Raw genomic sequence first — 21,845 nt, forward strand, 5'->3', positions numbered from 1 at the left:
CATGGAAAACGTCCGATGATACAAGAAAAGAGAAATTTAGTTACAAAGCAAATAAATGTGGGTGATGAGCTGCAAGTATCTGCTGAAGGAGAAATTCCCATTCATCAACTGAAGGATTTCATTATGGGAACTATCAAAGATAAGTATGACATGTCTTCAAAGTCATCATTTACGTATGCAAAGTCATACACTTCAAGAATCGATGTTTTGAATATGCCTGTAGGTTATCAACCTCTAAAATTTCAACAATTTGATGGAAAGGGAAATCCAAACCAACACATTGCCCATTTTGTTGAAACTTGAAATAATGCTGGAACATATGGAGATTATCTGGTCAAGCAATTTGTGCGCTTCTTACAAGGAAATGCCTTTGATTGGTATATGGATCTCGAGGCTGGCTTTATTAATAGTTGGGAACAACTTGAGCATGAATTCCTCAATCGTTTCTATAGTATAAGGTGTACTATGAGCATGGTTGAACTCACAAATACTAGTCAATGGGAAGATGAACCTGTCATCGAGTTCATTAACCGATGGATAAATGCAAGCCTCAATTGTAAGGATAGGCTAAGTAAAACTTCCAGAATAGAAATATGTATTCAAGGAATGCGTTGGGGACTTCATTAGATCCTACAGGGTATTAAACCCAAATCATTTGAGGAACTAGCCACACGTGCTCATGATATAGAGTTGAGCATGTCTGCAAACGGGATTGAAGGACCACTTATTTATGGGCCTCGCAAAGGAAAATACAAAATGGAGGTAAAGAAAGGAGAAAAATCGGCACCTAAGTTTGGAAATAAGGACTCGATGAATGTTAATGTCATGCCTTTGAAAGTGGCTACGAATCTAAGCAAGAATCAAAGGGTGAAGACCACGACTTTTCAGAATAACGCTGGTAGAAAATTGACTTTGAAGAAAATGCAGGCAAAAGACTATCCTTTCTTGGACTCAGATGTCCTAGTAATTTTTGAAGAGCTTCTGGCATTAAAACTCTTTGAGCTACCTAAAATGAAGCATCCAGATGAGACTGGGAGGACTAATGATCCAAATTACTACAAATATCACCGTTTGATGGGCCATCCTATTGAAAAGTGTTTTATCTTTAAGTAAAAGATCATGGACTTGGCTCGTGAAGGAAAGATATTGCTTGAAGACGAGAAAGAGAGTTCAAATCAAGTCTCTGTCACTTTTGGTTCACTCAATCCCATAGTTCTTTGCAACTTTATCAAAATACATTATGGTGGCGATGTCCTAGCCATATCATCACCAAAAATGATTAAATTTGGTGACTTCGAGCCGATAGACGTTTACACATCATCGCTTGTTCCCTTGATCAATGAAGTAATAGGGGAAGATAAACCTCTGGAGGAAAATCAATCTTATGGTACTTATATTGATGATGAGGGATGGATTTTAGTAACACGATGAAGACGTTGTAAAATGAACTCGCAAAGAGAGCCAAGTAAGCAAGTGACAAGAGAAAAGATGAAGAAACTACCTAAAACTCATAGGGTAAAGAAGAATGTGAAGAAGTTAAGAGTTGGGGGAAATTACTATCAAAAGCAACGTTCTCGATGACCTTAGAGGAATTCTTGCTAAGTTGGTTTTGTGAAAAGATTTCTCATTGTGACACCAAGGCTTCGTGTTATAACATTGATAAAGAAGAGACAATGGGAGAAAGCTCATCGCCATCATTACCTCCATCACATGAAGGCCTTATAAAGCCTCACTCTGAAGAAGTGGACACTTGTGATGCAAAGTTTACATTCACTAATGATGATCTTTTATTGGGTGAAGTGTTTCATAATTGTCCTTTATATATGGTAGGTTTTGTGTGTGGACATAAAGTAAATAGGATCATGGTGGATAATGGTTTTGGGGTCAATATTCTCTCTATTTATACTGTGAAGGAACTTGGAATCCCGATAAATAAACTGTCTGAAAGTCATCTAATAATTCAAGGATTTAACCAAGGGGGGCAGAGAGCCATTGGTGCTGTCAAATTAGATATAATGATGGGAGATATGCGTTCAAGTACATGGATGCATGTTATTGACTCAAAGACCTCGTATAATATCTTGTTAGGAAGGTCATGGATACATGAGAACAAAGTGGTGTCATCCACCTACCATCAATATTTCAAATACTTTGAAGATGGGGTTCAAAAAAAGGTAGTTGTTGATGATGAACCTTTCACCGAGATAGAAGTGCACTTTGCTGATGCAAAATTCTACTTAAAGAATCATGTTTCAAAAGAAGTCAAAGTTGATAATGCGATACCTGCTGACATTACAAAAAAGGTTGATGTAGCACCTGATAATATGAGGGTCATGATTGAAAAGAGTAAAACGTTTTCAGATATGAGTAAAGTACCTAAAATAAGTAAGGCATCTTTAAGTAAGAGAATGATTCCTATTTCTCACTATGTCCCAAAGACAAACAAAGTCAAGATCCTTCCCTCTGAGTTGCAGAGTAGCAAGTTGACATTCTCTATCAAGCAAATTGATACAATAAAATTACCTTCAAAAATGATAGAAGGATTTGTTAGACCATCGAATCATGATTCACATGAATCACTTCCTAAAAAGCGTACAAATGAAGGTTTTGATCCGAATGCATATAAGTTGTTGGTGAAAGAAGGATACAATCCCAATGAAGCTTCTAAAGTAGGGAAGCTTCCAAATGAAGTTATTGAAAGGGCAAATCATGGCCTAAATCCAACTCAAACGATGATGATAGAGAGGGGGTATGATGTCAAGCAATCGCGTTAAGGCTTGGGTTACAAACAGCCATCACCAGTTCGAATCTCTATAAAAAAGATGAGCATCAACTATATTACCCCTATGGAAGAACCGATGATGTTCAACAAGAAGCCTTTTGTGTTTGATCGACTTAGTGTCATGACTTTTAACATTTCTCCATCTGATTGGCTAATAGAATCAACTCAAAAAACTTTAGTGTTTGATCGATTGGGACCAATGAAAAAGAAATACAAGCACCAAGGAAATTATAGAATAATGAAAGAATGGGTACATGCTCGGGAGCATAATTCACCCAAGAATTAGCCTAGTTTGATTCCTTCTAGAATGAGGTAAGAAACAAAACTTGTAGTTTCATGTGGAGACGTTCTGAGAGCAAGAACTCATACCATAGTTCACACAAGGGAGCGAGATGAAAATGAAGAAAGTGTGGGATCATCAAATCACATCACAATTTGTGACGAAGAAAGTACTTCACTATATGCAAAAATTGAGGATGGGTTTGTTGATATTGATGCATCCCATCACATATATTTTAATGATGGTGACCTCAAGAAGATGAGGATGCTGAAGATGTGCCACCTGAACTCGAGAAAGGGATAAAAAATACTGTTGATGCATTGAAGGAAGTAAATCTTGGGGTTGATGATGATATAAGGCCTACATATGTAAGTGCTTCACTGGATGACGATGAAGAGAAGAAATATATTGAGCTGCTTATGGAATTTAGGGATGTATTTGCTTAGAGTTACAAAGAGATGCCAGGATTAGACCCTAAAGTTGCAGTTCATCATCTTGCTGTGAAATGAGGCACTCGTCCTGTAAAACAAGTGCAACATCACTTTAGACCTGAACTGGTTCCTTTGATCGAAATTGAAGTTAACAAGCTCATTGAAGCAGGTTTCATTCGTGAAGTCAAATATCCTACATGGATTTCAAGCATTATACCTGTAAGAAAGAAAAATAGCCAAATACGAGTTTGTGTTGACTTTATAGATCTTAATAATGCATGCCCTAAGAATGAATTTCCTCTTCCAATCCCTGAGTTTATGGTTGATGCCACAACTGGATACGAGGAAATGTCTTTCATGGATGGTTCATCTAGATATAATCTAATTCGCATGGCACCAAGGGATGAAGAACTTACTGCATTTCGCACTTCTAAAGGTATATATTGCTACAAAGTAATGCCTTTTGGTTTAAAAATGCTGGAGCCACTTATCAATAAGCCATGTAGAGTATTTTTGATGACATGATTCATAAAAATGTTGAGTGTTATATCAATGATTTAGTGGTGAAATCAAAGAAGAGTGATGATCACTTGTAAGATTTTAGAATGGTGTTCGAACGACTTCGAAGATACCAACTCAAAATGAACCCTTTAAAATATGTCTTTGGAGTTATGTCGGGAAAGTTTCTCAGTTTTATTGTTCGACATCGAGGAATCGAGATTGAACAAGATAAGATAGATGCTATTTTGAAGATGCCTGAGCAAAAAATATTCATGAGTTGAAAAGCTTACAAGGAAAATTAGCATATCTTAGGAGGTTTATCTCAAATCTGGCAGGGAGATGTCAACCATTCAGTCGCCTTATGAAGAAAGATGTTCCTTTTGAATGGGACCAAGATTGTACTAATGCTTTCGAGAACATAAAGTCTTATCTGATGAAACCTCCAGTACTTGTAGCTCCTATACCTGGAAAATCATTGATTTTATATATTGCAGCACAAGAAAGGTCAATAAGAGCACTTCTCGCACCAGAAAATAATAAAGGGAAAGAAAATGCCCTATATTACTTGAGTAGGATGATGACACAAAATGAGATCAAGTATTCACCTATTGAGAAGTTATGTATGGCACTCGTATTCTCGATTTAGAAGATAAAGCATTACTTCCAAGCTCATATTGTGCAACTTGTCTCTAAAGCGAATTCTATCAAGTTTGTCATATCCAAGCCTGTCATAAGTGATAGACTAGAAAGGTGGTACCTCCAGTTTCAATAATTTGAAATTGTGTATATATCTCAGAAGGCAGTAAAAGGACAAGTACTAGCAGATTTCTTGGCCAATCATCCAATTCCGAATAATTGGGATTATCTGATGAATTACCTGATGAAGACGCAATGCTAGTGGAAATTCAACCACCTTGGAAGATGTATTTTGATGGTGCTGCACATCATGAAAGAGCCAGTGTTGGAGTGGTATTTGTCACTTCCCATGAAGAAGTTTTGTCATACTCCTTCACTCTAACACAACACTGCTCCAATAATGTTGTTGAATATCAAGCACTCTTACTTGAGCTTGAGATGGCCATTGATATGAAACAATTGCAACTATAAGTTTTTGGGGATTCCAAGTTGGTGATCAATCAATTCTTGGGTAATTATGAAGTAAATAATCCTGAGTTAATCCCATATTGCAATTATGCTCAAAAGATGATAGGGTGGCTTGGAGAGGTGACTATTCAACATGTCCCAAGAAAGGAAAATAAAAAGGCTGATGCATTGGCATCTTTAGCTTCTACATTAGTATCTCCTGATGAAATGCAAGTTGTGGTTTGCCAAAGATGTATAACTCCGCCTCCCGATGAGCATGAAGAAGAATTTCTACAAGTTATCGCCACTTTGGAGGCTGAAATTGATGATTGGCGACAACCAATAATAGATTATCTGTGTTATGGAATATTGCCAGAAAACCTTCGAAGAAGGATAGAAATCCAACGACGAGCCCCTTATTTTCTTTATTATAAAAATACACTTTACAGGCGGTCGTTCGATGGAGTTCTCTTACGATGTTTGAGGGCAGATGAATCTACTCAAGCTATGCAAGAAGCACATTCTGGAGTATGTGAAGCGCATCAATCTGGGCCAAAACTTTATTTTCACATAAAAAGCATGGGATATTACTGGCAAACTATGGTGAAAGATTGCCTGGATTACGTCCGAAGATGTAAAGCTTGCCAATTCCATATGAATTTTATACATCAACCCCCAGAAGTATTGCACCCAACTATTGTCTCATGGCCATTTGAAGCTTGGGGTTTGGATGTTGTTGGACAATTGCCTAAGTCCTCTGGTGGACATTTGAACATCCTGGCTGCAACTGACTACTTCTCAAAATGGGCAGAAGTTGTTTCTCTTAGAAAAGTAAAGAAAGAGAATGTCGCCAACTTCATTCGAGCCAATATTATTTACCATTTTGGTATTCCTCGATATATATTGACAGATAATAGCAAGCCATTTGATAAAAGGTTAATGACGAAGATATGTGATCTTTTTGGCTTCAAGCAACGCAATTCCTCTATGTATTATGCGGCTGCTAATGGTCTTGCTAAAGCATTTAACAAGACACTCTGCAACTTGTTGAAAAAAGTTGTTTCCAAGTTTAAGAGAGATTGGCATGAAAGAATGGAAGAGGCTCTTTGGGCATATTGGACTATGTATCGCACGCCAACACAAGCGACTCCCTATTCTCTTGTTTATGGAGTTGAAGCAGCTCTTCCACTTGAGTGTCAAATCCCGTCATTGCGCCTTGCCATTCAAGAAGGACTTACTGATGAATAAAATGCTCGGTTACACCTTGAAGAATTGGAGGCTCTTGATGAAAAAAGACTAGAGGCCCAACAAAGTCTGGAATGTTATCAAGCACGTCTAGCTCAATCTTTTAATAAGAAGGTTCATCTTAGATGCTTCCAAGTAGGTGATCAAGTTCTGGTTGTTAAAGGCAGGAGTATTTTTGAAAATATAATGTTGGCTCAAGAAATCATCCACAATATTAAGAGACCCAATGCTGGGGATAATGTAGTGAACAAGATACATATGGACAAGGCCTATGATAGGGTTTCTTGGTCATTCATATGTATGGTCATGAGGAGAATGGGGTTTAGAGAAGTATTTATTGATATGGTGTGGAGGATTATGTCAAACAATTAGTACTTAGTCATCATTAATGGTGCAAGACATGGTTTCTTCCATTCTACAAGAGGTCTCAAGCAGAGAGACCCCCTATCCCCTACATTATTCATTATTGGAGCTGAAGTTTTGTCCAGACTTCTTAACAATCTTCATCTCCATTATCTATATACAGGATTCCAAATGGAAAGAAGAGGCCCTCAAGTTAACCACTTGAGCTTTGCAGATGATGTGATCATATTTACATCTACCAGCAACTTTTCACTGACACTTATTACAAAAACACTTCAATTGTATGAAGCTACTTCAAGACAGCTTATCAATAAAGAGAAAATTTAGTTCATGATTCCCCTGAATACTCCCTCTGATGTAGTGGATAGGATCAGCAAAATCACAGGCTATAATTGCACTAGTGGCCCTATCACTTACCTGGGATGTCCACTCTATATTGGAGGTCAAAGGATCATTTATTTCACTAGTATGGTCTCTAAGGTGCTAAGCAGAATCAAGGGCTGGCAGACAAAGGTGCTGAGCTACGGAGGTAGATTTACCTTGGTAAAATCAATATTGCAATCCATTCCTATACACCTGCTGTCAGTTATCAGTCCTACTAAGACCACCATGAATCAGATTAAAAGACTTATTGCTGACTTTTTTGGGGGATGGGACACTGAAAGAAGAAAATACCACTGGGCCTCTTGGAATACTCTAGGTTATCCTTATAAGGAAGGTGGTATTGGTTTTAAAAAGTTAGAGGATGTGTGCTTATCATTTCAATATAAGCAGTGGTGGACTTTTAGATCAAAGAAGACACTATAGGGTGAATTCCTCAAAGCAAAGTACTGCCAAAGAGCTCATCCAGTGATCAAAAAGTGGGACACATGACAGTCACTGATGTGGAAGCACACGATGATCAACAAAAAGGATATAGAGCCTTATATTCAGTGGTGGATTAAATCTGGAACCTGCAGTTTTTAGTGGGATGATTGGCTAGGGGTTGGTCCCTTAGCTTACCACAATGAATGTCTCCCTAGATTGAATAACACTACTATATCAGAATTCATAGAGAATGGAGGCTGGAATGAAAAGAAAGTAAGAAAACATGCCCCTCCCCAGCTTGTGAGGAAAATTCTCAGCACCCCCATCAGCTACATTCCTAATATGTAGGATCAAGCTTATTGGAAACCTAACTCTCATGGAAATTTCACATGTACATCAGCTTGGGAGTTAGTAAGAAAGAAAAAGACAATATCCTTCACCAACAGCAATATCTAGCATAATAGTATTCCTTTCAAGGTATCATTTATGCTGTGGAGAGCTTTCAGACTCAAGCTGCCTACCAATGATAGAATTGTAGCCTTTGGACATGAGCCTGATGCATGCTCTTGTTGCTATAGAGCAAGCCTTGATGATATAGAACGCATCCTTGTATCAGGCTAATTTGCACAACATATTTGAAAGCACTTCTCAAGGTACTAGGGTCTTCAACACAGCACCACTCCTCTAAAAAAAACTATTGATGAGGTGGTGGCTAATCAAAACTAACAATGAACTGCATAAGTTAGTACTGCAAGCTATCTCTATTTTTGTGTGTTGGAATCTATGGAAGAATAGATATGCATGCAAGTATGGAGGCAAGAAGTCTAATTCAGCTAGAGTAATCTTCTCTATTACCAAAGATCTATATATGCTTATCTCTACTATGTATCCATATATTGATTGGCCAAGTAATTGGGCAGATTTGGTTACTATGATTGAAAAAAGCCAACATGAGATCAGAGTAACCAAAGTCTGCTGGACCAAACCACCTCCCTCAATGGTCAAGCTCAACACAGATGGGAGTGCTCTTAATAATCTAGGGAAGATAGGGGCAGGGGCATTCTTAGGGACCATAAAGGTGTGCTGATCTATGCATTTGCCTCTCCACTAGGCTGTGGTTCTAATAACCAAGCTGAAGTTCAGGAAGCACTAATTGGTATTCTTTGGTGCCTACAACATGGTTATAGCAGAGTAGCCCTTGAAGTAGACTCTGAGCTACTGATCAAGTGGCTCAAACAAGAGATCAAATCTCTATGGAACATTCATACCTATATTACTGAGCTGCAGGTACTGGTTAGCAAGCTGGAAGTCTTCCATTGCAGACATATCTTTAGGGAAGCTAATTTCCTGCAGATACACTCTCAAAGGAAAGCCACATAAAAAATCATACACAACACTACTACAGCTTTCAGTAGCTTCTAAGAGAGACCAAGGGATACTTCAAAATGGACAAAGCTGAAATGGCTAGCTTCAGGAGAACAAAGATGAAGAAGATCAAGCAACCACCTTAAAGGACAAGGCTAATTATGCTTTAGTGTTAGTTTCCATTCAAGTAGATTTCTTCATATTTTGTAATATTTTCTGATATAAAGAATGATAATTAGGACCATTGTAAAAGGGAGAGTCTTCCTAGTTTATTGCTTTCCTAGAATAATCAACATACCATTAGAGGTAAGGAATAGAGTAGATATCTTCTTTTTTCCTTCCTTCTTGGTTATGCAGGTAGTTGCAGATTTGGAGAACATCAGCCAACAATTGCAGGCCATCTCAGATTACTTCTTGGCACAGCATTTGAAAAAGGCAACAAGGGACAGCTAGGAGCTTTTGTTTTAGAGATGCAAGAATGATGTAGAGATACAACACTAGAACCTACAATGGGATTTTTCTTCTTGTTTGTTTATCTTGTGCAGGTACTCTACATAGTTACACCTTCCAAGAATAAGAACTTCAACCTACAACAACATACAAGAGCCTACAACAACACCAGTCCAAACCAGCAACACAACATCCAACATATGGAACTTCATTCAGCAGCCACCAAAAATGAAACTTAAGTTCTATTTTTGTTTTCTGTTGTGTGTCTCTTTATGCAGGTATCATGCAACTTTGAGCCTTGTGTTGGATTTGCAGTAGATGATCTTGGAATTCTTGCACCAACAACTTCCTATAGACATACAACAACACATGTACACTAAGGAGCTGCAACACTAAAGTTGAAGCTACTCTTGGACCTCCTACACTACAAACATATAATCAAGAAAACAACAAGATAGCTGTGATGCTTACAAAACTACAACAATACCTGGGATGCAGAACTACAGAAGCTTGGAGTCTTGTAGTGGAATTACAACAACTGACCTTGGAACTCCTCCAATGTGCACCAACAACTACACCAACAACACCTGCAACAAATATTCTACAGCAGCAGCAGCAGCAATTGCCAGGAACTCTATTCAACAACCATCAAAAATGAATCTTAAGTTCTACTGTTGGTTTCTATTGTGTATCTGTTTGAGCAGGTATTGAGCCTTGTGTTGGAATTGCAGCAGCTGATATTGGAATTCCTGAACCAACAACCAACCATAGACCTGCAACATCTCAACAACATCACATGTAGATGCTACATTATAGCAACAGCAGGTGGAGGCCCATTCATGTTTACAGATGGGTACATCAGTGGCATGATTTAACATTTGACAACTTGGAACTTATTTTGGAGATGCAAGAAGGATGTAAAGTTGCAGCATTTGAACCAACAATTAGAACCCTCTTCTTGTTTGTTTAATTTGTGCAGGTATACACCAACTTACACCACCTTGAAGCTGAAGTATCCAACAACACTAGCCAACTATCAACACCCTATTGTGGAGAAGACTTCCAGCTTCCAACAACGCAACTGCATATGCTACCTGGGATGCAAATCTAATTCAGCTTTATCCCTTGTGAATGGAGTTGAAGCAACTGATCCTGGAGCTCTTCACATGTACACCAACAACCTCTGCAGCAAGCTCTGCAGCAGCAGCAGTTGCCAAAAGCAACACACAACCACAGCAACTATCAATAGTACTCATCAATATGCAACATGCAATATGCAACATGCAACACCAAAATACCTCCAGATGTTGTAAGTTACAGTAATTTCCAGCATAGGCAAAGCCCAAGAAGTTGTAGGTCAAATGGATAATTGGAGATGTTAGTCGAGCGACTTTGATAAAGTTAGCCGACTTAAATTCCATTAATGATGTATACTTTTTACATATCCAAATCTGCAGCACCATGTATTTTCTTTGCATGACGAACTCGCATCTCATGAACAAACTCGGTATGAAAAGATTAAGAAGGACAACAATGACATGAACGATCTCGATCCATGGAAATCAAAAGTTTCGTATACTTACTCCTCTTCAATTTAGCTATGTATTGAATATAGCTTAGTTGAATAGGACTAGTATAGGTTTGTTTTTTGTATTTACATGGAAGGGAGAGTCTCCCTCATTTACGTTTTTCTTAGTCTCATTGTACAGAGAGGAGTCCTCTCATAGATTTAACATTTTTCTAATATTTAGTAAGCATTGTATTGTATCGAGGATGAGTTGGCCGACCTTAGTAGGTTAGCCGACTTATGAACCAATTTAAGAATGGAGGTAAGGTTTATGTCTCCCTCCTTGTATTTTTCTATTATCATGTATAATAAGGCTTGGGGTGTTGCTCAACCCCTGGCTGTGCACGAGTGGTGGGAGCCTCGTGTAGGATCTGTTTCCGGAAAAAAAAGAGGGTATGCAAAAAAGAGCATCAAAATTGCCAATGTCAATGATGAAAATAAATAAAAGAAGAGAGTCTATTTATAAACAATTAGTGATGGTAAGGGAGTCATTCTTCCAAAGTAATTATAATTACTTTTTGGGTAGGACTCTAGTAGAATGATATAAATTTAATCTCTCCAAATCCTAATTGGTTGTGAAATTGTGAAAATTTGGGCTATCCGTATTCTAAAAGGAGTGTGTCATTTCTGAATTCTAATTGGATTTAGAAGACAAAATAAAAGGTAGGCATTTGCTAAAAAAAAGAAAAAAAATGAAAAACAAATCTGTGTTTTACCCTTCCAAAAGTCGTTTACAACATCACTGGAGTACATATGTATAATGATGTGATGGTTTTAAAAACAACAAATAAAAAAAACGTACCTCGTATATTGATGAACTCAAGAGGATATGCAAAAAGGAGCATCAAAATTGTCAATGTCAATGATAAAAATAAATAAAAGGAGAGAGTCTATTTATAGACAAGTAGTGATGGTGATGGAGTCCTTCTGCCAAAGTAATTATAATTACTTTTTGGGTTAGGATTCTAGTAGAATGATACAAATTTATTCTCTCCAAATCCTAATTGGTTGTGAAATTGTGAAAATTTGGGCTATCCATATTCTAAAAGGAGTGTGTCCTTTCGGAATCCCAATTGGATTTAGAAGACAGAATAAATGGTAGGCATTTGCAAAAAAAAATAAAAAATGAAAAAAATGGCTCAAATAATAATAATAATAATAATAATATATATATATATATATACTCCAATTGGAGTCTCATTATTTACTCCAACTATGTCACTCCAATCGGAGGAACGTATTAATTTAATATGTTCATGGTGCATATTAAATTGCACGACATACTATTATTGTTTAATTAATACTTCAAGCCTAGTCTTGGTATAAAATACTTCGACAAGATTTGAAGTAGGGGCATTTGTAAACATTAGAATTATATTGGATTTAAATCCGTAAATTAATTTAGACTATATTAAATTCAAGAAAATAGTCCAAATGATGTAACAATCCAAGTCAAATAAATAATCCACTAAAAGCACACCATGTGTCAAAGTTAGGTGACAATTCAAGTCAAATTAAATGCGCCACTAAAAGCACACCATGTGTCAAAGTTAGGTGACAATCCAAGTCAAATTAAATGAGCCACTAAAAGCACACCATGTGTCAAAGTTAGGTGGCAATCCAAGTCAAATTAAATGAGCCACTAAAAGCACACCACGTGTCAAAGTTATATGGCAATCCAAGTCAAATTAAATGAGTCATTAGAATCAGGTCATGTGCCAAAATTATGTGGCAATCCAAGTCAAATTAAATAAGCCACTAAAATTATGCCACGTGTCAAAATTATGTGGCAATCTAAGTCAAATTAAACGAGTCACTAGAATAATGCCAAGTGTATATATGTGACATGTTCTAACCAATTAAATTAAAGCTCTTCACCAAAGAAATCTGATTGGTCAATCCAAACCAACCAATCAAATCACACCCTCATACCACTCCCTACAACTATAAATAGGGGTCTTCATTATTCTCAGAGGTTTTTTTTTTTTGAAGAACAAGAAGCAAGAAGAGAGCTCGTGGATCAAAGACCACAAATTCTCTACAAAGCTACAAAGTTCAAGTAATCAAATTCAAGTTCAAGTTCAAGTTCAAGATCAAGAACGAAGGCAAATATCAAAAAGTTCGAGATCAAGTTACTTGTTCATATTTATTACTCGTCATAACAGTACAAGTGTTCGTGACGAATAATTCAAATCTAAATTTGAAGATGAATATTCAAGATCAAGTTGTTCAAGCCCTTGACTCTAAATCAAATTCAAGATATTTCATATTATTTAAAAAATCAGAGGATTATCATAGAGATTGTAATACGCACTACATTTTGAAATCAAATATTACACTTTGTTACTCCAATTTTTCGGTCTTGATTATTTATTTTTCTCGGCTCGAAAATTTGTTGTTTACAGGGGCCCAGATGGAAAAATTACGATAGAAAATTCAGTTTTTTTCTCTCAAAAAATGGTCTTATTGAATATTATCACGAACCTTTACTTGATGAAAGGTGCCCTGTAAGATGCGCTATATCGATAAGGCGAGGAGAAAGCAGCTTAATGGGAATAGCTCCAAACCAAAGCTGATTCATTAGCCTACAAAAGGTTTCTGGCGCCAAAGGGCATGACAAGGAAGTCAGAAGCTCCATACCATACCTCGTGAGAGAAGTTTTCGGTGGAACCAGTGAACCACGCGAGTTGGTTAGATGCTTGGGACAGAGGGCTCGTAGTACCTGCTAGCGCGACTATGCAGTGGAAGGAAATCTACCTAACAAGAACAGAAAACAAACTATTTCGCAGAACTAAACAAGAGGGAATCCTATATTCAGAAGATAATAAATTAAGAGAAAATGCATATCTATTGACAAAGCTATTGATAGAAACCAGACAAATTATTAGTAAATGCAAACACGAAGAGGTGTGGAGGTCACGAATTAGAGTAGAAGGTTAGTAGGTAGTGGAATGTTGTTTGCCATAGTACTAGTCTTATTCTTGTAGTGCATCGCTTTTGATTTCTATCATCATTGTGTTTATTATGTTTCAGTTATCACACTATTTTGTCGTTACTATTTCCTAGACAAGGTGGCTATGTTTTCTTTATGGTCTTCACACCTTCTTTCTCTTACCACTTCGTTCTTCATCCTATCTTTGTCAGATAAAAGATCCAACGAGGCATAAACATAAATTCAGTCATAAGAATAAGCTTTTCTGGAAGAGCAGATCCGGAAAAATACTTCTGCTTGTATTAATATATAATATGAACTGGCCAACAATGTTCAATGAGGAGAGAAAAATAAGAGTAAGAACGGGAAATCTCATCCTTCTCACTCTTAAGAATAACAAACATGAACGACTCTACTAGATATAGGAAGTAGCACACAAAATATTTCATCTAAATCTATGAATGAACCTAAAACTCAAAGCTCCTAATGTAGCCGGAAATGGGATTAATCAAATGTCAGCCAAAACTCCCAGTCTAGCGGTAGCTGCGGTAGAGTGGAGTGTACATACAGCTCTCAGCATACTTAACGAGATCGCTAGGACGAGGGAGACGCGTTGCCAGACCTGAAAAAGTGGGTGGTGTAAGTTAAAAGATTCATCATCAGCAAGTTCGAACTTGGTGTCTAATGATTTTTCAAATCACTTTAAAATTTGGAGAACTCACCAAGTTCATATGCCTTAGCAGCTACTTCGGCTGCTATATGGGCTGATATTTTTCTGATGTTAGTAAATGGTGGGTAGATCCGTCCCTTTAAATAGTCGTCCTCAGTCACCTCAGATGCCAAAGCTTCCGCTGTTTAATGAAAGAAATAATTGAAGTCAAATGACATACACGAAGAGTTTTTTCCCTCTTTTGTTAGCATCCCATTAAATAAGCATCAAACTAGAGGGACCTACTTTCAATGCTAGTTTTGATCTTAGTCCTACTAAATCAGACTTGAAGAATACACAAGTTCTTGATGACTTTGATGTACTTACAGGCTGCTAGTAGCATATCATCATGCACCCGAATTGTGCCAGACATGATAATCCCCAAACCAAATCCAGGGAATATGTAGGCGTTATTTGCCTATAAAGCAAAAGAAGAGTAAGTATCCAATTTATTACTAAAAAGCAGTCAATTGCTATTGGAGAAGAGCAGCACCTGCCCAGACACAAAAGTCTGTCCCTCAAACTCAACAGGGTCAAATGGGCTTCCACTAGCAAAGATTGCATGACCCTGTAGGGGGCAAAAAGGGAAAGACAGTAAGACACAACAGGCTTAGTAATCGTACATACAAAATTTGTGGCTTGAGGTAGGCATATGTTAGAAAACTCTAGGCAATGTAACTTCTCGAACAGAATTTACCTTACTCCATGTGTATGCTTCCTCAGCAGTACATTCAGCTTGTGATGTTGGATTTGACAGAGCCATAATAAGAGGTTTCTGTTCATATGTGCCAAAATTAGAAATTTCATGGTAGACTATGATCATAGAGGTTGCGTCGCATTATCTATGCATGCCTGTTTTCATTTATATCATGTGCATGTATGAGTGAGAGAGAAGACCCACCGGATTGAGAGAAGCCATAGCCTCAACAACTTCCTTCGTAAATGTTTTTCCAACTCCGGAAGTTCCTATTAGAACAGTTGGTTTTATTGCCTGAAAAATGGAGAATTAAGTGACATAAGGAATGTGTTTTGCCATCATCTTCTTCCAGTCACATCAAGCATTAAAAAAAAGATGTGATTTTCACACCTTCACGGCATCTATAAGTTCCTTAACAGGTTCGTGATCATGAGCCCATGGCTTTTTGAAGTGCTGAAGGGACTCCACACGAGAACTTACAATCAGTCCCTGTAATAAATTAAGAACTGTTTTAACTGGGTAAGGAGATGCTGGTAATTACATAAATGAAAGTCCAGCATGTAGGCAAAGATCAATATCTTGTCTGTAGCATTGAACTTGGAATTTCAGATCATGACGCTAGTACCTTAGAATCAACCAGCCAAATCTTCTTTCGAGCCTCTTCTAATGGAACACTAGTCTGAAAGGCGAATTTGAAATGTGAGTGAAGAAGCTCCAAACAAGAAAAAAAGGGAAAGGAACAGATGGAAAGTAGTTAGCACCTTTTTGTTTATCTCAAGTGCTATGAGCTCAGCAATACCAGTTCCAGCCTTCAGGAAGACAAAGACAAGATAGTTAAAAATAAAATCCCTAGTATTGAGACAGAGTGTGCTCTATTGATATGTTGATCTGTATTTTGATGACAAATAAAAAGTTTCCAATGTATATGGCCATTTTGTTAAAGGCATCCACATGGTCTAGCTAATCCACGAAAAAAGTTCTTTTAGCAGATAGACTAGTAGCACTAATGGCCTTGTTTCATAATGGGGAGGTTGTGCCTCCTTTCATCTCAGGCCATTGCCAATAGATTGCCAAAGCTTCTAGATTGCAAAGAAATGAAACAGACATTCTGTGACTGGTAAAAGTGATTATATAAAGGTAGAAACTTTAATTTGTGGCATTAGCAAATTAATTTTCTACTTTAATACACAACTTAAAATGTGTATGGAGTAACTGCACTGAATAAGTGAGTACAAGATTAAATTTACTGAACCCTTGCTTCACCTCAAATAAAAGCACAAGTCCAATCTTATCGGACTGTTAGAAGCTGAAGAAGCTCTTGCAGAGCAAAGATGTCATAAACGAACTGTTTTAAGTAGCACAAAATATGCCTATTATTCTAGTCCAAACCAACACACAGTATCAGTACATAATATGAAACTCTTGGAGAGCAATCATACAACCCAAAAAATGTGAAGGGGCAATAGTTGACGAATCTCACCTCTCCAGCACCTAAGAATAAAAAGGTGTGGTCAGCAAGTGTTCCACCAAGTAGCTTTAGAGATGCGATAAGCCCAGCCAGAACCACAGATGCTGTGCCCTGTAAAACCAGTACAAAAATTATTAATCCACTCAAAATGAAGTAAAAGTTTCAAGTTGACAGAAAAAACAGTATGAAGATTATTAATCCACTCAAAGTGAAGGCAAAAGCTTCAAGTTGACAGGTATTCTCACAACATCTACCTGGATATCGTCATTGAATACAAGATGTGTCGTGCGATACTTCGCAAGAAGATCAAATGCATTGTGGTTTGCAAAATCTTCAAACTGAAAAAATTATCAGGCAACTTTAGGACATAAAGGAACTGAACTAAAAGATTCTTCAGATTGGTGCTTCGTAATAGTTAGTCATATACCTGAATGAGGACTTTCTCTCCATAGTTTTGCTTAACTGCAGACATGAACTCCTCCAGAAGTTCAGCATATTCCTTTAAGAGCAAAAAACATGAATGCAACTTCAGCTTCCCGAAAGGCAGATTTAGGGAACTGCATTATTTTCATCTGTAGTCTGACAACACAAAGTAAAAGAATGAAAAAGGTCACCAAACCTGCCCCGTAGCTCTTTTCTGCTTGAGTCCAATGTAGAACTCGTCATCCAGTAATCGCTGATTGTTCGTGCCAACATCAATGGTTATAGGCAGACACTGAAGGAGAAAAAATAATTGTGAATTTCTGGCACAGTGAATAAAGAAAATCGATATAACGTAGTAAAAAATTAAGTCACCGTACTGATTTCTTCTTATAACAAAAAGAATGTACGATGGTAGTAATAAACTGATAAGAGTTGTTAAGTATCCCACATTGGTGGAGGAACTGGTTTGTGTTTCCTTATATATCTGGGCAAATCTAACCTCATGAGTTAGTATTTTGGGGTTGAGTTAGGCCCAAGGTCCATTTTCTTAACATGGTACCAAAGCCAAACTTATTCCTATTCTTGATTTTTATAAATATTGAGTATCCATGTTATGTTGTCCACGCTCCATATGTCCAATTATGGGCGTACACGGAATTTCCATCGCGAAAGATTCAATCCAGCCACAGGTTACAGCAATTCCTGCACTTGACGTCGGATCTCCTCATTTGAAAATGGGGATAAGCGAGAAGCCGCTTTGCAGGTGTTAAGTGTCTCATATTGGTGGAGGCAATTGGTTATTGTCTCCTTATACGGTCTTGGGAAAGAGCCTCATCCGCTAACTTTTGGGTTTGAGTTATGTCCAAGGTTCATTTCTTAACAATAGTGATAGTGAATAAAAAATATAATTGGTAGTGCTAGCTATAATAACATAAAACTAATATGATGAGAAATTTGAGGAAACCAAGGTAAAAATATCATAATAAATTTGAAGTAGCCATTTGAACAATATTTGGTTGAAGTTCAAAAAAAAAAAGGGTATCTGAAGTTGAAGTTGAAAAAGGATATTTGGAAGTTGAACTTATGTTTTAGACGTGAATTTCTCTTGGAAAAAGAATAGAAGTTTTGTGAATGGAACCATTATTTCACCTTAAACACTCCTCAAAATAGTTTTTCAAACTTCAAATTCTCTATTTCAAGTTGAAGTCGAAATAATCAGTGGCATACAAAAAATTCCTCAGGACTGGTGCCAATATTGAAGAAATGAATAAAGAAATAAGTCACTGTAACAAGATTATATTAGCAAAAAGCAATTAAATACGTTAATAAAACTGTCATCGATGACAGTCCAAAATAAAAGAAAAAAAAATGAAGTTTCAAAGCAGAAATTTACTAATCTATAGTATGTTATTTTACTTCAAATAACTAAGTAGCAACTTGGCAACTAATGTTTTTTTAGTTCTAGCGGATTGGTGTCCTTTATAAGCTCTTTGTGCTAAAGGAAACAAAAAAGCATAGAAAGGCGCAAGAGAGGATCAGTTTGAGAATGATCAAATGTACAAGGAAAGAAAGTTGGAGCAGTGCTTACTACTGAGGGACGAACTCCTCCAAGAGCAGTATAAAGAGAGAGCTTTCCAACCGGAATACCCATGCCCTGAAACAATTTTGGAACTTTTGGTCAATAATATTTCCCATCTGGTACTGTGTACAAGTAGAGACAATCTTGTTAGTTCCATCTGGTTGTTCAAATAACATACTATTAGGCAATAATCTAAAAGCCAGTCAAATTTGGCAGATTTACCTGACAGCCAAGATCACCAAGTCCTAATATCCGCTCTCCATCAGTAACAACAATGACTTGGATACTCTTCTCAGGCCAGTTTTTCAATACCTCAAGAATCTTTCCCCTGAAAGTTTCAGTTTAAAGATTACATTATCTTTGGAGCAGAAGAGCATCTGCTGTACAATTAAACCAAACAGCAAAAAGTTCCACCACATGGATGACCAGAAAGAAAGGAAATTACTTTTCCTTTAAGCTGATAAAGAGACCCTGAGGACGCCTGAAAATGCTTCCATACTTCTGGCACGCCTCACCAACTGTTGGGGTATAAACAACTGGCAATAGTTCTTCAACATTATCGATGAGAAGCTTGTAAAATAACCTTTCATTTCTTTCCTGAGCATTGGAAAAATAAGTTATTAGCAGAATTTAAGCATCATAGACACGGAATCACCTACTAGTTGGTGGCAGAGTTGATTCATCACAAAAAAACTTGGAACAGCCAATTTGTGTTTTGATGGGATACTATTCCCTTAGATACTGATAAATCATTTTATATGTTCAATTTGTCAAAATGATAGCTTGAAACATTCTCTCTAGAGGGAAGAAAAAGGGCAAAAATACATATTAAAATGAAAAAGGAGAACGAGAAACTAAACAAATTCTGGACCATATATGATATAGCCATGCTAACTTGTCAGATTTTTGAACTGCGTGGCCTTCCATTGACACCAGATAATACATAAGGTACGTTACTTCCATACAAACATCATTTGAAGAATAAATCCAAGATTTTACACCTAATGCCACACAAACTTACCAAAAGATCCTACCTCTAATCTCTTATTAAGTTAATAAAATGAACCAGAAGACTGAGAGGTAAACTACCTGAAGATCCATCATGGCCATGTATCTTTGCAATGGAACTTGATACTGGCGGAGATTGTGAATCACTTTCTTCTCCTGATATTTGATGAAAAAGGTTTAAAAGTCTTAATTATGAGTGGAAATGGAAAGAAAGGAACTCAAAGATTATATCAAGGATTATGAAATGACCTGAAGTTGTTGGCTTGAAACATTGGGAGGTAAAAGGCCACGCAGATAGTGAGCATCTCTCTCCGCCTCAGTGAAGGCAAGTCCTTTGTTATAATGTGGATCACGTAACAAACTATATCCACTGAAATCAATAAAGATGAGTCAACAATGACTAATCATCACTAACACAAACTATTTTCAATACTCATTAAATTTGTAACTCCAACTGATGCATTACAAAAAACTGAATAAAACTCAGATGATCCAAAAAAAAGAAAGCAAAGAGGGTAATAACACAATTCCCAACTACACATTAGGTCCACCTACATTTCTACTTCTTCTTTAGTTTGTTACCAAGGGAAACCGCAGTCGCTACCCTTTGGGTGCACTGAGGGTCTAGTACAATAGCAGGCAAACCACACAGGACTCGTGTTGTGGTAGGCAAGGGGTTTCCAAAAATTACATAATCAACAAAATCCATAAAATGAAGAATGAATAGAAGGGAGATTACCTAGCAACAGAAAAAGTCCATGGGGTAATAGTCTGATCTTCAGTGGCTCTATCTTCACCGTACATATCCTCAACACCACCTCCAACACCACATTTATCTTTTATGTCAAGCACAGACTCACCATTTGATAATTCCTTCAATGTGCTCTCCATCTTTGTTCCTCCTCCTCCTCTTCTTTGGCCCAACACCAATGCCTTTCTCTGTTAATGAAACAAACTGAAACAACAAATAAATAAATAAACCAAAAACTACAAGTTTCTTGTGGTTTTACTACCAAGAACAGAACAACCCACCTTTTATAACCCAAGAAACAACAAAATTCAAAATGCTACTTTTCAATGAAGTGTGAAAGTAAAAAAATGGTACCAGGAAATTGGGTTTGTTGAACGAGAACATGGTAAGAGAGGAATTAAGTACAGGTGTTGTTATCTCAGCATACAAAGAGACGGAGACGGAGATTTACGCGTTACATTACACAAACAAATGCAGGTAGTTGAAACAGTCCAATTTTCTTGGCATATTTTACATTCCTATATCGCTCTTATCGCTTTCTTTTCTTTTCTTTTTTCCTTTTTCCAAATATTAGTTTCCATAACTAGGAAAAAAAAATTATAAAGCTAGAAAATCTATCTATATTGTTGAAAAGATCAAGAATGTCCTTCACCCGTTCAAAATGGCTCAAAAATATTTCTTTTTCGCATTTTAATTTAAGAATATTCTTAACCTATTAGAAATTATTCAAAAATATCTTGCTTCCACCTTTTATTTTAAAAATACTCTTCATCTTTTTTTTGGCTCAAAAGTGCCCCTCCTTTGGTCTAAATACTCTCAAACCAAATTTAATTGAATTGAATTTTTTTACTAATTAGTTAATTTTCTTATTTGTTATAAAAAAAATTATTTATTCAAATTTTTAATATTAGCCCTCCTCAAAATATTCAAGTCTAAAAAATAAAATAAAGAACTTATTTTGTAAATATGAAGAATAAAATTCTTATTCTTATTATTAAAATAACGCAATAAAATTTTTGAAATTGTAAGTTTTCTTCAATACTGATTTTCGTTCATCTTTCAGCATTTATTACCTGTTGAAAAATTATTTTTCTCCTACAATTTGATTCCCCCCTCTCCAAACCCAATTTGGCAAATTGGGTTGTTTTCGAAATCACTTTGAGTTTAACATTTGAATTGATTTGAGAGAGGAAAAGAGAGGTGAAGGTTTAATTTTGAATTTTTTAGGACGAAGGATATTTATATTCAAAGTTAGATTAAAAAAAATAAGATGTCGTTTTACATTAGTCACAATGCTCTAAAGGTTGTCTTGGTGTACAAACCCTTTTTCATGAATTTTTGCTTTTTGGAGATGAGAAAATAGTGTCTTGTCTTTTTTTTTTTTGCTTTTGTTTATTTATAAAA

At 36.7% G+C, this 21,845-nt stretch overlaps 1 protein-coding gene across 3 annotated transcripts; it reads right to left on the reverse strand.

Moving 5' to 3' along the window:
- Positions 1–14,084: 14,084 nt before the first annotated feature.
- Positions 14,085–21,019, reverse strand: LOC129889291 (NADP-dependent malic enzyme-like). Of its 3 annotated transcripts, none has more exons than XM_055964536.1 (20): positions 20,796–21,019; positions 20,430–20,629; positions 19,940–20,060; positions 19,772–19,846; positions 19,128–19,279; positions 18,905–19,010; positions 18,692–18,757; positions 17,300–17,395; positions 17,108–17,179; positions 16,935–17,018; positions 16,693–16,791; positions 15,974–16,021; positions 15,838–15,891; positions 15,603–15,701; positions 15,417–15,506; positions 15,213–15,290; positions 15,009–15,083; positions 14,843–14,933; positions 14,529–14,657; positions 14,085–14,428 (listed from the first exon to the last, which is right to left on the reverse strand). In XM_055964536.1, the coding sequence occupies exons 1-20, from the start codon at positions 20,823–20,825 to the stop codon at positions 14,340–14,342; spliced, it is 1,854 nt and encodes a 617-aa protein (XP_055820511.1). In that variant the 5' UTR covers positions 20,826–21,019; the 3' UTR covers positions 14,085–14,339. The 3 variants fall into 3 exon arrangements, with proteins under 3 accessions (XP_055820511.1, XP_055820513.1, XP_055820512.1); XM_055964538.1 differs by having other exon boundaries at positions 20,430–20,645; positions 20,796–21,018; XM_055964537.1 differs by having other exon boundaries at positions 20,430–20,645; positions 20,723–21,018.
- Positions 21,020–21,845: the final 826 nt, after the last annotated feature.

This window comes from Solanum dulcamara, chromosome 5 (assembly GCF_947179165.1).
Source record: "Solanum dulcamara chromosome 5, daSolDulc1.2, whole genome shotgun sequence".
NCBI lineage: Eukaryota > Viridiplantae > Streptophyta > Magnoliopsida > Solanales > Solanaceae > Solanum > Solanum dulcamara.

Coding starts and splice junctions, on each gene's coding strand:
- LOC129889291 (XM_055964536.1), bottom strand. CDS start 20,825: ATGTTCTCGTTCAACAAACCCAATTTCCTG. Junction 20,630..20,795: donor TCAACAAACCCAATTTCCTG/GTACCATTTTTT, acceptor TTTCATTAACAG/AGAAAGGCATTGGTGTTGGG. Junction 17,019..17,107: donor GAGAGAAAGTCCTCATTCAG/GTATATGACTAA, acceptor TAATTTTTTCAG/TTTGAAGATTTTGCAAACCA.